Genomic DNA, 15,139 nt, shown 5'->3' with positions numbered 1-15,139 from the left:
TAGACATAAAAATGCAAATGATCAATTCAGAAGGGATTGGTTGATTTAAATAATTATCAGGGTAAAAATCATGAGCCCTTTGCTCAGAGCAGGTTTTGAAGACCCAGGATGCCTCCCAGAGAGTGATGGAGACATGGAAGGAAAAAGAGAGATAGGGGTTTACAGAAAACAAATGTTGCCTAGGGAATGTGACTGAGAACTTAAGTGATCTGTGCAATAATGCACAGCCTCACCCAGAAACCCTCTGAGGACTGGAGAAGGGAGGTGCGGCTGAGTGGAGTTAGTAGATCTTTCCTCCGACTCCTCTCCCTGAAACTTCAGAAGTCAGTCACTTCAAAGAATTCTTTTCCTTTGCCCTAGATTAAAAGGAGACTTCTAATCCTTTCTAGACCACACAAGAATACTGGCTCCAATAGAATTTTCTAAAGCTGTGTATTTTTCCTCCTGATCTAAAATTCATATGTCAGTCTGCATCATAGTCAGAGGAAAATAAGAACATTACAGAAATGTAAGAATCAGATCTCCTTGGTTAAGGAAACTGATTCCGGACACCAAAAGACTCATTGCTTTGGGTTTTAAACCAGACAGTACACATCTCTGGGAACTGGTAAGTGTTTTTCCCTTCAGATTCCTATCCAAGGGCATTTCTTCATGAAGTCTCAAACTTAGATTTTATCATGGCAGAGATACTTTTTAAGGCAGTGTTGGAGCTTGCTTTCCCGGTGTCCTTCTGCTCATCTTGGCTTTTCTTCTAAACTTCCTCTCACCACTGATGCATTAGCCCCATCCCTTGTGTAAAATCAGTAGAAGCTGAGACAGAATTGAAATCGTGGCTGTGGGGATAAAAAGCTGTGTGAAAGTGTAGAGGCTCAGTCGGTATTAGTTTGTCCTGTAATCATGAGACCTTGATTTTGACAGGTATTTGCCTGTAAATACCGAGTTAAATCATAGTCCCTAATTACAGGAAAGGAGAAAAAGGCAGCATGTGACTATACAAGAACGAGGGAGGCCTTGGGAGAGATGATTATAGAAGATAATAGGCATTAGTAAAGGTCTGTAAGAAACATTTTCCCTGGGTGATTGTCAACTGGCTTTGATTAAATAGATCATAAACTGAGTTTGCAGGAATGTTTCCAAGTGTACAGACTGTGTTATGGGAATTGGCAGCCCTCCTGACAAAGTGGGTGAGGTCTTAATTGTTAATTCTCAAGATGGGCATTTTTGGTTAACAGTTCTTACTGGTATTTTTCCAATACTTGGTACAGAGCAATATCGGTTATAATGTACTTAGATGAGGATACTGCCATCTAAGTAGAAGTTCAGACAAGGAAGTATTACCTCTACTTTTCTGGAGGGTAAGGGAGAATAATTATGGGGGAAGGTTCTGAGGAATTTTGTTGCGGTCCTTTTTCTTCCATTATTTTATTACCATATAAACTACATTCTGTCGTAATTACTAAAACTTTGTGTCAACCACAGAATACTTTCAGTGGGCCATGAATTTGGAATTGCATCTGACATGATTATGGATTTGATACCACAAGTGGTTTCCGTAGAATGTGCATGTGCACATGCCCTTAAGAATTGAGGCCAAATAATTTATCAAATTATAACGTATATTGAATTTTAATTATTCATGATAATCTGATTTCCTGAAGAACAAATTAATGAATGCAATTTCCAACAAGTCAACCCTTATGTGCTTCAGAAAATAGACTCCTTCACACTGAGTTAAAATGAACATCACTAAGGAACTGAAATGTCCTTGTCTTCTGTAAATAAATGCTATCAGATTAAACTACTGGCCTGGCATGGTGGCTCATGCCTGTAATCCCAGCACTTTGGGAGGCTGATGTGGGTGGATGATTTGAGGTGAGGGGTTTGAAACCAGTCTGACCAAACTGGTGAAACCCCATCTCTACTAAAAATACAGAGCTTAGCTGGGCATGGTGGTGGGCACCTGTAATCCCAGCTACTCGGTAGGCTGAGGCAGGAGAATCACTTGAGCCCAGGAGGCAAAGGTTGCAGTGAGCAGAGATTGCACCATTGCACTCTAGCCTGGATGACAGAGTGAGACTCTGTCTCAAAAAAAAAAAAAAAAAGATTACTGACTGACACATAGTATCCCTAAATAAGAATTTGTGGATCAAATATTTTTTTGCCAACCATAACTGAGTGGAGTATTGTGGGGACATTGCAAAATTGCTTATGTAAGTGAAGAATTTTGGTGGTAGCCAAGACATTGGAAATCCTTATATCATGCTCTCCATTTCACAGGTGAGGATATTGAAGTCAAGAAAGGTTGAATGACCTACTCAAGATCAGAAGGCCAAGAATAAAACCCAAGCTCCCAACTTCCTAATCAGATCAAATTATCACCTCATAGGATTTTTTCCTGTTCATAAATTTCACAAAAATTATGAAAATAACCAAAGCAAAGATGAATTAAGGAAAGTCATTGTCTGAATGAGATCCTTGAAGATCATGTCCATAGTCTATTCATTTTTAATTCCTTAGTATGTAGCAAAGTGCCTGGTGCATATTAGGAAGTCAGTAACCTTTTCTTTAAAGCACTACTTTGGTTCTTAGTAGAAAAGTAGCGTTCTTTAAAAATGTCTCATGCTGCCGTGAGCCTTTAGTGTGTATGGTGCTATGATTCAGAATATTTTCTTTGTAATTACTTATGATTAAAATTGCTAAGGATAGGAAAACATTCATTTGTTGTTTGTCAGTATTAGAAAAGCAAATTTCTTTGGACCTTTGTTAAGCCTGGATTGTTTTTTAGTTATATGGCTTCTCATCAATATGTGGTAAAACCTGGTTCTTTCCAGATTTTGTATCGAGGAACAACGTGGGTTTTGGCTTACCTACATGTAGACTGGTTTTTGCTTGCCGATTTTTTTTTCTATCATTAAAGATATTCTCTTGTTTACTTCATACACACACACACACACACACACACACACACACACACACGCACAGTCAGAAGAGTATGATTTAGGATTGTATCATGTACATCCCACCTAGTGAGACTTTGGAGAAAAAGCATTAAGACAACCGTAATCAGAGGATTCCCTTTCTCGCTGCAGAAATACAGGAAACTCACTAAATACATATTTGAATAACAGAAAAAACACCCTGTAAAGTCTCGTTCTAGTGTTATATTCATCCCAAATCTACCAAGTGTAGAAGTACAGCTTATGGCTTTTAGTGTTTTTTTTTTCTCAGTATACATTTCACAATTTTTAATTTTTAAGGGTTTTTGAGACTTCCATCTGCCAAAATTTCAGAGATGTAGTAAACACAATTTTGTGTGACTTGCAAAAACCATCAACTGTAATTGAGGCCTTTGTCATATATTTTGATGATTCAATGCAATTGTAAACCCATACAAATTGAAGGTAAATTTAATTTCAGAGATCCTAGACCAAGGTGAAATTTTCTCAGACTTATTCAGAATTCTAAGCCAATGGCAGCCTCTTTACAAGTGAACTATGCCAGAACTATAGACTGTCTTTTGAACAGCCTCATGAACTTTCACTATTTATACATTGGACAATAGTTAAGAATCATATCCCCTTTTGACTAAGAAATAACGAAAATGCATAGCTATGGTTTTATTCTGTTGTGTGTGCACATGACTATTTTGGAATTAATGGTAGTGACCACCATATAAACATATGCAGATATGCTTGGCAAATTTTCAAGGTGTTCACTGGTAGAAAGTGCATATCTTACTCATCATATAGGAGGTAATTAACAATGAAAGAATATATATACTTCCAAGAAGCCATTTAGTAAAAGAATGGACTATCAGGAATATAATATTTCCTGTTCTGGTGAAAGTGATATGAGAGTCTATGTTTCTTCTGGCTTAGCAAGTTTACTGAAATATAAAGAGAGTGGTGGAATTACACACAGGAGTAGACATTTCTATTTTAATAACACATGAATGGTCCAAATAAAAAAGGAATACTTAGAAATGAAATAACTGATTGACAATAATCAAAAAGCAACATTGTAGATAAAATAAAACAAGTATTTAGCATTTGCAGAGTAGTTTCATGCATGGTAAACCTGATCCTTGCAGCAACCTGGCGAGGCATGTGTGGCAGATCTCATCATCATCCCCGTTTTACACTGAGATTTGCCAAAGGTTGCACATCTTTTTATAGCAGAGCTAGGAATAGAACAAGCTCTTCTGATGACACATTCCTATGACACTGCCTTTCTGTGTTTTCCAAGAACTATCCCTTATGTATATCAAACTGGTGATGGTTACAATATGCAGCTGTGATTAAAAATCTCTCCTTACCAATGGCCAGTTTGTGACAGGGTCTTTTCCTGATCACCTCCTCTTTTCTGTTTTTTTCTTATATGTCCTCACAAACTTCATCAGATAATTCCAAAAATAGTGTGTCCATCTTTCTGTCCATCCTTCCTTCCTTCTATCTGCCCATCCAATCAATGAACTAATTTATGTGTACAGTGCATTCACCCATATTCCCATAATTCATGGCCACGCTGTACATCTTCTTTCCCCAAACCCTCAACGTGTGTATTTCTGACAGCGGGAAGTGACTGGGCAGGGTGACAGTTGCTCTGGGCATTACCCATGTGTGATAAATTGCTTAGTAATCTCCACAGCACCATTGTGCATAAGTTGAGAGTGTTTAGGGCATTGTAACTTGGGAGAATTTCCAGTCATTCATAAATAACCATTAATCTGTCCCTTTTACATTCGGCTTTCCACATCTGTTTCAAATTGTTCAGTGCTATTCCAGGAGTGCATTAAAGCTCCAATCCAGGTAGTATTAAGGGGATAAATGAGCCAAAGGGAAGAGACACTGTATTTTTCTCAAAGCAATTCTTTCTCCTTTTTTACAGAGTTAGGAGCCAAGCAATTTATGATTAAGATTTTTGGAAGATATGCTTTGTCATTTTAAGCCATCCTTGTCTGTGGGCTTAAAAATGAGGTTTTAGCTCTAGTACCCTGGCATGCCTTAATGTATTTCTCTGTACAGGTAGATTGTGAATATCATTTCTATCAGCAAACCTGAAGTAGTTTCAATTCATTGTGATTCAGTGTGGATTCTTCTTTAAGAAAAATGAAGAATAGTTAAAACCTAAGGTCAGTTAGAAATAAATAAGTGCCTGAGTATGCATTTATATTTGTGATACTCAGGAATGTCAGGGAAAGTTGTCAATAATTTTAGTTTGATACGCTTTTCTACAGGAAAAAATTTGCTTTCCAGGAAAAAGGCATTATTATTTTATGGATTATAATTTAATATTATTTTGCTTTATGTCTGCTCCAGGTAATTTAATGAATATTATAAAGGTACATTTTTTCTCACCATATTACTACCCATAAGCTATTTTTTCAGGTGCTTTCTAAAGAAAGTATTTCATAAGAATGACCCAACCTGTAGTGTTAGATTTGCAAAAGTCTCATCATATAGTACAGAGATGCCCTGCAGAATAAATGCATATAAAGATAGCACGGTATGGTGTATCAGATGACACAGAGAGAGGAATCTTTTCAAGTTGACCTTGAACATGCTAAGGGAGTTATAGAACAAATATCAAGCAGGAGGATAGCTAAAAGATGATTCCATATCTCCAGCATTTATAATACTCATAAAAGGGATGACAAGCTGATTATCTGACCCAGAATAAAATGCCCACACAGTAATGTAAATAAGAAGAAAATTCAGTTGCATGTCCCTCATCAAGGTCCCTCATATCATCACATAAAGTACACTAAATCATTGGATATCAAGTTGGTCTGTTTCATAGTTACAGTCTGCAATTTCATCCATGCGTAGGGGATTGACAGCTGCTCTACCCATTAGTATTAATGAATTACCAATGTACATCCCACACACATCTACCAAGAAACCAAAGAAACCCCTCCTACACACTACTTTGTTTTGAATCCTCCAAATGTTGTAGGCTAGCTATCTTTTTAATAAGTGAAAATTATTGAATATAGCACATATTATCCCTCATAGCTAAAACTGAGGAGACTAGGAATTAGTTAGTAATTGTAACTTTATTCATATGGTAAAACAAGTTAAATTCTCTCTCATCTAAGGAATGCCTAAGACCATTTAAAGAATGTGACCTGATCTGCTAGGACATTTCATTAAAGAAAAAACAATTCAGAATGACATTGGCAGCCTGTTTAGTGAAATTTTTTCCCTCCTGAAGGACCTCCAAGAGTGTCCTTTAAATGAGAGGAGAACGAACAAAATGAGTTTTGATATGATGACCATGTGTCATATCTGATGACTTGTTTACCCAGACAATTTCAGTTTATACCTTTTGTTCTGGCATAATTATCAGTCACTACCCATTTACTCTCAAAAGGTCTTGATTTGGATGGAAAATTATATGTTCAACTAGTTTTAGAGCATTTCTTATACAACCACGGTGTCTTCGTCAACCATCTAGTATGATTTCAGCTCCCAATTATGTCTTTTGTGTGGAACACCTGTTTCTACAAAGGAAGAAAGAAAGAAAAACTATGCCAATCCATACACCTTCATCAGCTAAAAAATCATCTCTTTTTTTCTACTCTTTTAATCTTTGATTCCTTATCCTTTTTTCCCTGGTTGTGACATTGCACTCCCCAACACTGTCGTTATAGAACATGTCAAGGACAGGTGAAAGAATGTCGCCATATAAATATTTTCCTATAGAAACAGGCAGCTTAATGTTTTTCAATGCTTGTCTGTGTGAAAAAAAAAAAGTGACACATAGTCATGGGTTACTTAATGACAGTGATACATAATAATAAATGCATCATTGTGCAAATGTTATGGAGTTTACTTACGCAAACCTAGATAGTATAACCTACTACATACCTAGGCTACACATGCAGCCTCTTGTTGCTAGGCTACAAACTTGTATAGCATATTACTGTACTGAATATTTTAGGTAGTTATAACATTTGTGTATCTAAACATAGAAAAAGTACAGTAAAAATATAATATTATAATCTTATGGAACCATCATATATAAGGTTAGTCACCGATGGAAATGTCATCATGTGGCACATGGCAGTATTTTATCCTTTTTAATGAAGAGGAATTTACGGCCATGCTCCTCGTTGACATGGAACTATCAAATTGAGTTATATCTCCCCTTAGAAACATTTATTAAGGGCCTGCTCTGTGTCTGACGTCTTGTTATACAAAAATGACTGAGGGATTGTCCCTTATGTCAAGGAACTCACAGTCTATTAATAGAGAAGACTAGGTTGAACAATAATTACATATACTACTAGAAGTGAATACTACTAAAGGACTGCTAATTTATGTACCACCAAGGGTATGGAAAAGTATGGTGGGAGAATGGGCATGGGATTCAATCTGGGATCTGCTCCTTGGGGAAGAGATGACAGAGTATCTGATGTGCGAACTGAGTCTTGGAGGAGGAACAGAATGAAGGTATCAATTTATATGAGGGGTTCTGCCTCAGGTTTGCTCTGAGAAAGTAGATGGTATTATATTGGCCAGCATACACTGTCAAAAAAAAAAATCACTTATTCTCCTGTACGCTGCATTCTATAGATGAAGGCCTTTTGCCGTTGTTCTGAAGAAGGGTGGAAATCAACAGTTTACTATTTTTACAATAGCCATAATTTTCCAATTTGTTGGTATACCTTCAAATGTACTTTGGAAGACCATTACAGAACTCTCTCTTTTTGGCCTTTCCTCTGCAAAACAGACTTATTTCCTTTGTTACTCTCAAAGGTCTTGTTTGTTTTTTTAAGCATTCTTAATCATTTCTCTTCTGAGCTTAATCGGTGTGTGGTTCCCACCACACACCCTTATATTCTGCACTCAGCATTCAGGTATCATTGCAGTGTGTTTATGTATAAAGGTCTGGCTAGTGGGCATAGTCCTAAATATCATACTTATTTTCTTGTATCTCACTGCCATGCTGAAACTAAAGCATCGTAGGACACTTGATAAACACAGCTGACTGAAAGAAACAGTTCATCCAACCTTGCAGTTACTGCTGCTATCACTACCAGGTCTCTGATTCTTCTCTTTCCTGATAGTTTCTTTCTGCCTTGTCATTAATTTCTGTAAATTCTGTCTTCTACCTTCTCTGTACATTTTATCCCATGACAGCCTTGCTCTAATTTCCGGATTCCCCTCTAAGCCATCCAAGTGTGTGTTGTTTGGATGGATTCTCTAATCACTTCCTACTTCCATCCTGCACACTTTTCCCAGTCTTTAACTCAAAAACAGATCATCTTCTCTTCCCATATCTAATCCACTGGCTACTTTAACAGACTCAGTTAAATAGTGCCTTCAGCACCTGTTTCTCTCCCTCCAATCCCTTTCCTTACCATGGTATCAGTTTCCTCGGGACATTCTCAATTCTAAAAGTGATATCCATCTAGGAGCCATATTCCACATTGGTGCAAGTTTAAGTCTCCTAAAACATACAACACCTTTAAAGAAATGCTATCACCAATGATAGAATTCAGCTATTATTGTCAAATTGTTTCCTATTTTTTATCTTTATGTCCCACTGTCCTTCATGAGTCTCTATTATGCTTGTACAGAGAGGCAACCATTTATAGAGTTTGATCTCTGTCTCTGTACTTGCTAGCTCTGTGACCACGGGCAGATTATTTACCTTCTTCACGTCTCATTTTCCTCATCTGTAATGTGCTGACAGTAATTGGACCTACCATAAAGGATCATAGCAAGGATTAAATAAAACAATAGAAGCCTAGCACATATTAAGGATTCAATAATTATTAGTATTTTTGCAATTTCATGACAAAAACAACAATGACATTTTCACCAACCTAATAGAGAACTATTTTCTAAAATCTGAATGGTCTTCTTCTCTTTTTTCCTAAATCTGAAAATCATCTAAAACTTACATTACACTGTTTTCTATTTTCACATCTTGACATATCATCTTGCTAGAGAGATATTCTCTTGTCTTCTATTAGACCAATAGTATCCATTTATATGGAATTACTAATAGGCCTTCACAAAATTCATATTATCTGCTCCTACCAATGAATATAAAGGCTAAAGACAGAAACTACGATTATCTCTCTAACACAAGGGTCCCCAATCCCCAGGCCACTGATTGTGACCTGCTAGGAACTGGGCCACACAGCAGGAGGTGAGCAACCAATGAGCAAGCATTACCACCTGAGCTCTGCCTCCTGTCAGATCATTAGATTCTCATAGGAGTGCGAACTTTACTGTGATCTGTACATGTCAGGGATCTAGTTTGCACACCCTTTATGAGAATCTAATTCCTGAGGTGAAACAGTTTTCTCCTGAAACCACCTGCCATGCCCCCAGCACCCACCCCACCTCACCCCACATCTCTGGTGTCAAAAACTTTGGTGTCCACTGTTCTATAGGAATGAGAGAGATTAAAACTAACAAAATGGAAGGGTAGATTGAAAAATAAACTTGAATTATTTTATGCTCATGACCTGAAACCAGATGTAAAGTTGAACAACTGAAAAAACCATTTCTGCTTTTGCTTCCTTTTCTGAGCCACAGTAAGTTAATGCTCAGGACTGGATATAATACATAAGGAATTCTAAGGATCCTAAGCAACATTACTCTATGTATGCTACATCATGGGGTTATCATTTGTGGTAAATTTATTCTTAACATTGGCATTTTTTTTTTCTTATTTAGGGCAGAAATTTAGCATCTGGAGAGGTTGGATTTTTTCCAAGTGATGCTGTGAAGCCTTGCCCATGTGTAAGTACTAGTATCTTCATTTTTTCTTGCTTCGTTTTGTTTTTGACGCTCTGATTAATTGTGCAAAAATCTACAAAGGATGCTGGCCAGGTCAGTTATTTATTTTATTAATATTTTCTAGAAAAATTATCATTTTCAACATCATTATGATTCTATTGTCCAAACATGTTTTTAAATGTTAAGAAAATATATACAAGAGGCAAATTTAACTTAGTAGAACTTACAAAACTAAGTTGTCTAAAAGGTTTTAGAAGAAATAAACCACAGCTACAAATTAGATGCATTGTACAAGTTTCCCCTTTCCCACCGACATGAGAATGGTATGGTCTGCTTCCAGTCACTTGGGTTACAGGGTGACACTACACTTCAACTGATGTCTTTGAAAGCATGCTAGAAAATTAAAAGTCCACAAACTCTTCAATTAAATGTCTAAATAAATTTTCTATACTTTAGTGTGTCATTACTGTTTATATAATGTCATAATTGAATTTTTCGAAAATATCAGACACAGGTAAAAGGAGAATAAATGAACATTTACTCAATATTACAGGTGAATGTAACCTAAAATATACTCCCTGGTGTGTTATGATACTGAAAAATGTCTGTGTAGGGTAACATGATTTTAATGTCATAAGTTGGTATCGGGATAATTTTTTTCTACACAACTTTTTAAGTTGTTGACTCCAAAGTTAATGAAATTCCTTTACTAATATGATGGAGATGATTGCCTGAGTGGGGGAAAACTCTCCTTAAACTATATCGCTTGCTATATTTCAGTAGTTACTGAATTTCTAAACTGGACATTCTTTTTAATGTTAGAAACATGAAAATCCGCCATCCTTGATTTTAGAAAGTACACTATAGGATAATTTACTCCACTGATTCAAGCTTTATTTTCAAAAGCAAAGAGAATAGAAAAGCAGCTGTTATTCTGTTGGTTCTGTGTTCTAATATCACATTTTTTAACTTTTATTTTAGGTTTAGGGGTACATGTGCAGGTTTATAATTTGAGTAAATTGCATGTCATGGGGGTTTGGTGTACAGATTATTTTGTTACTCAGGTTCTAAGCATAGTACCTGGTAGGTAGTGTTTAGATCCTCACCCTCCTCCCGCCTTCCACTTTCAAGGAAGACCCTGGAGTCTGTTGTTCCCTTCTTATGTCCATGTGTATTCAGTTTTAGCTTTCACTTCTAAGTGAGAGTATGTGTTATTTGCTTTTCCTTTTCTTTGTTAGTTCACTTATAATGGCCTCCAGCTCCATCCATGCTGCTGCAAAGGGCATGATCTTGTTTCTTTTTATGGCTGTGTAGTATTCTGTGGTATATATGTACCACATTTTCTTTATCCAGTCTACCCTTGATGAGCATTTAGATTGATTCCATGTCTTTGCTATTGTGAATATTGCTGGAATGAGCATACACATGCATATCTTTATTTGCAGGACAATTTCTGTTTCTTTGGGTATATACCTAATAATGGGATTGCTGTGTCAAATAGTAATTCTGTTTTAATTTCCTTTAGAAATTGCCACAATCCTTTCCACAAAGGCTGAACTAATTTACATTCCCACCAGCAGTGTATCAGCATTCCCTTTGCTCTGCAACCTTGCCAGCATCTGTTATTTTTTTGCTTTTTAACAAAAGCCATTTTTACTGAAGTGACATGGTATCTCACAATAATTTCAATTTGCATTTCTTTAATGATTAGTAAAATTGGGCATGTTTTCAAATGCTTGTTGGCTGAATGTATGTATATCTTCTTTCTAAAAGTGTCTGTTCATGTCATTTGCCCACTTAATAGAGTTGGGTTTTGGCTTGTTAATTTATTTATATATTTTTTAGATGCTGCATATTAGACCTTTGTCAGATGCATAGTTTACAAATATTTTATCCCATTCTGTACATTGTCTGTTTACTCTCTTGATAGTTTCTTTTGCTGTGCAGAAGCCCTTTAGTCTGATTTCCCATTTGTCAAATTTTGTTTTTGTTGCAATTGCTTTTGGCATCTTAGTCATGAAATCTTTGTTAGGTCCTAGGTCCAGAAAGGTATTTCCTAGGTTGTCCTCCAGGGTTTTTATGGGTTTAGGTTTTACATTTAAGTCTTCAATCTATCTCAAGCTGATTTTTGTATATGATATAAGGAAGGGGTTCAGTTTCAGTCTTCTGCATATGGCTAGCCAGTTATCCCAGCACCATTTATTGAATGTTTAGCTCCCACTTATAAGTGAGAACATGTGTTATTTGCCTTTCCTTTCTATGTTAATTCACTTATGATAATGGCCTACAGCTCCATCCATGGTGCTGCAAAGGACATAGTTTTGTTTCTCCCCATTACTGAACAGGGAGTCCCAGCCCCATTGCTTGTTTTTGTCAGCTTTGTCAAAGATCAGATGGTTGTAGGTGTGTGGCATTATTTCTGGGCTCGCTGTTCTAGTCCATTATTCTGTTGTGTTGCATATTTTTTGTCTTAGATTACATTACAGTCTTGAAAGATTATTGAAGTTTGCTACAACTCTTATTTAATTAGATAAGCTAAAATGATTATCTAGTTTTTTGACTTTATATGAACAAGATTCAGACTTCCTATCTGTAAAGTAGTAATGTATATACGTAGGCAGGTGGCAGGATATTATACGTTCTAACATTAAGAAGTTTAAGAACCTAAAGACATCACATCAAGAATGTTAAGCACTGAATATACCATGTACTGTTTTCTGTTTATGGAACTGTTTTTGTTTACAGTCTCTTGAATAAGGCATAAAAATTAGCATTTGAAGTTTTATTTTAGGGACAATCTGGTACAAAGTAGGTATTTTATAAATTACTGTTGAATGAATGAACAAAGGAGTAAAAAAGCAAATGCAAGTCCCTAGCTGTATATACGACATTACCAATGGTAGACACTAGTTAAATCAGCCTGTAGAATCATAGCAAATTATATTTGCTGACCCAAAAAGTGGCTAGAAGGAGAAATACGTTCAGAAATTTTCAGATGACAGAATTGTAGAGTAACTTATAATTGTAAGTAGGACTACTAAATATGGTTGTTTTATAGTAGCAAGTAGCTACTTTAAATTTTACTGCTTAGTGAAATTACAGGTTAATTTTTTAATTAGAGGACAAGTTAAGTAACAGTAAGTAGAAAGATGAGAATTTGAAGGAGACGGGATAATTTGAGGAAGTTTGGAAAATGGTATTGCTTTTGATTCTGGGACATATTATTTATCAGGGGTCTATGAGTAGCGCTGAATATTCCATTCTGGGCTTAAAATTTATTTTCCTGCATATGCCACATCCATCTCCTCAAAACTTCTGCAGGTAGAAACCTAGAACTGAGGGAAACACAGGCGGTTCATGACTGAGTCAATTTTATATTTAGCAATATGATAACTAGAGACAAACCTGGAACTGCAGCACAATGCAAACTTGGGTAGAATCTCTGATTCCAGGAGCGCTTAGTGGGTAAACTAGGAGAAAACCCATCCCACTGACAATGATATGCCTACCTTGCTATGGTTCAGGATTGGAAAACAAAAAGGAAAGCAATCTCCCCTGGGAATTTCTAACCTTAAATCCAAAACCATCTAGATGAAGGGCTGGAATTAATACCAGCTCTACTACCTAAATAATTCTAATCTAGAAATGTAGTTTAAAATTATTCCAGATTGTGCCGCTGCACTCCAGTCTGGGTGACAGAGCAAGACTCGTCTCAAATAAAAAATAATAATTAAAAAAAATTCCACATTATTCTACTAATGAAAATTCAAATTCTCTCTGGATTGGAGCTTCCTTGCGCACATTCCTCAAATGATTTTTATATATAAAGTCCTAAGGAACACACATTCACAATTTGGAATCATTACGTTCATGCAGAAACAAATCACCTTGTACCAAGGCCAGCAGAAACAATAAAATATATACTTAAACCCACAAATATAGCAAATATTTGAATTTTAGATTCAGAAATTTATGCTTAATATTCAAAAATTCAAAATGTTATACTTAATATGGTTTAAGAAATTAAAGGAAACAAAAATCTAAGTGGAAAGCAAGGCACTATATAGTTAGGCATATATGAAAAAGATTCAGGTATAGTAATTGAAAGCCTTAATGGATGGCATATCAGACACAGTTGTGTAGGAAATCGGAGGAAAAGTCTGAAGAAATTTCTCAAAGAACAGTTGGAGTGATGAGATACAAATACATTTGCTAGAAGGAGAGAATAAAGATAATTGCAGAAAAGCAATATTCAAATAAACGATGGCTGAGAACTTTCCAGATTCTATAATAAAACTCTAATCTTGAGAGTCAAGAAGCATATATTAAAATTAATTAACACCTGGATACATCATAATGAGACTGGAGGACATTAAAGACAAAATATTAAAACTAAGTGAGAGAAAAGACAGATTATCTATAAAGGGTTGATAATTAGACCCAGCTAACAACAGCAGTAATAGAAGCAACAAGAGTTTCCACTTCTGGTAACTGTTGAACAGCTCCTATTGGACCAGTCCTCCCACACATATCTACAAGTTGTGGACAAAATATTACAACAAAGCTATTTAAGGGCACTTCTCAGGAGAAAAGTTGACACTTGGAAAAAGGAGTGGTACTAGGGTGAGTTTATTTGTTTTATGGCTAACTTGAGGGCAGGCACTGGATCGTATCATTCTGGGTGGCTAAAATTCAGATAGAAAACTTATGGTATTTCTATAAGGTTGTATTACAACCTTAAAGGTATTATAACCTTTAAAGAATTTCTGTAAGGTTCTATAAGGTTTGTATCTGTATCCATACAAACCTTATAGAAATGTAGAAATAAGGTTTGTATGTATAAAAATAGCATTTCTATAAGGTTTGTATGGATTCTATATTCTCAATAAAATGTTTTTTAAAAACAGTATGTTCACAGGAGAAGTTTAGCAATGTTAACTGATTATGGTGGGGCCGGAAAATGGTATTAGGGAAAAATACTAATCATATGCTCAAAGTTGAAAAAGTTCCCAAAAGGAAATTATCTGTTTTCTTAAATATGAAATACCTGTCCTAATAAGGACCCATAGTACACAGAAGAAAATGCAGAGGGCCCATGACTGATGGAAGAGGATAGGACCCCATCCTAGTTAATAGGAATCATGGCTGAGAAGGTAGTCCTAGATCCTCACATGTTGGAATGCACCCACTGAAGAGAGAAAAGTTCTGTTTGGACACTTCAAGGTGGAACAGCATCAGTTGCCTGTTCTGTTTTAGAATCTTATGTCCCTATGTCCTTTTTGGATCTCCAGCCTTTTTAAAAGCCAAAGGAGTCCACAGCCAGAATACTTTGAGATTCTTCTCTTCCTCCTTCCTCTCTCTGTCTCTCTCTCTCTCTGTTC

General features: G+C 36.1%; 1 protein-coding gene across 2 annotated transcripts in view; it reads left to right on the top strand.

Moving 5' to 3' along the window:
* Positions 1-15,139, top strand: part of VAV3 (vav guanine nucleotide exchange factor 3) — a 391,549-nt gene that overhangs the window by 332,356 nt on the left and 44,054 nt on the right. For both annotated transcript variants that reach the window (XM_032262870.1, XM_032262869.1), the window contains exon 21: positions 9,696-9,761. In XM_032262870.1, the coding sequence (XP_032118761.1) occupies positions 9,696-9,761 (66 nt within the window). The remainder of the gene's footprint in view (positions 1-9,695; positions 9,762-15,139) is intronic.

Source organism: Sapajus apella, unplaced genomic scaffold, assembly GCF_009761245.1.
Source record: "Sapajus apella isolate SASKATOON/1434 unplaced genomic scaffold, GSC_monkey_1.0 scaffold131, whole genome shotgun sequence".
Lineage (NCBI taxonomy): Eukaryota > Metazoa > Chordata > Mammalia > Primates > Cebidae > Sapajus > Sapajus apella.
The sequence above is the reverse complement of the archived record's forward strand: the minus strand, read 5'-3'. Positions and strand labels throughout refer to the sequence as shown.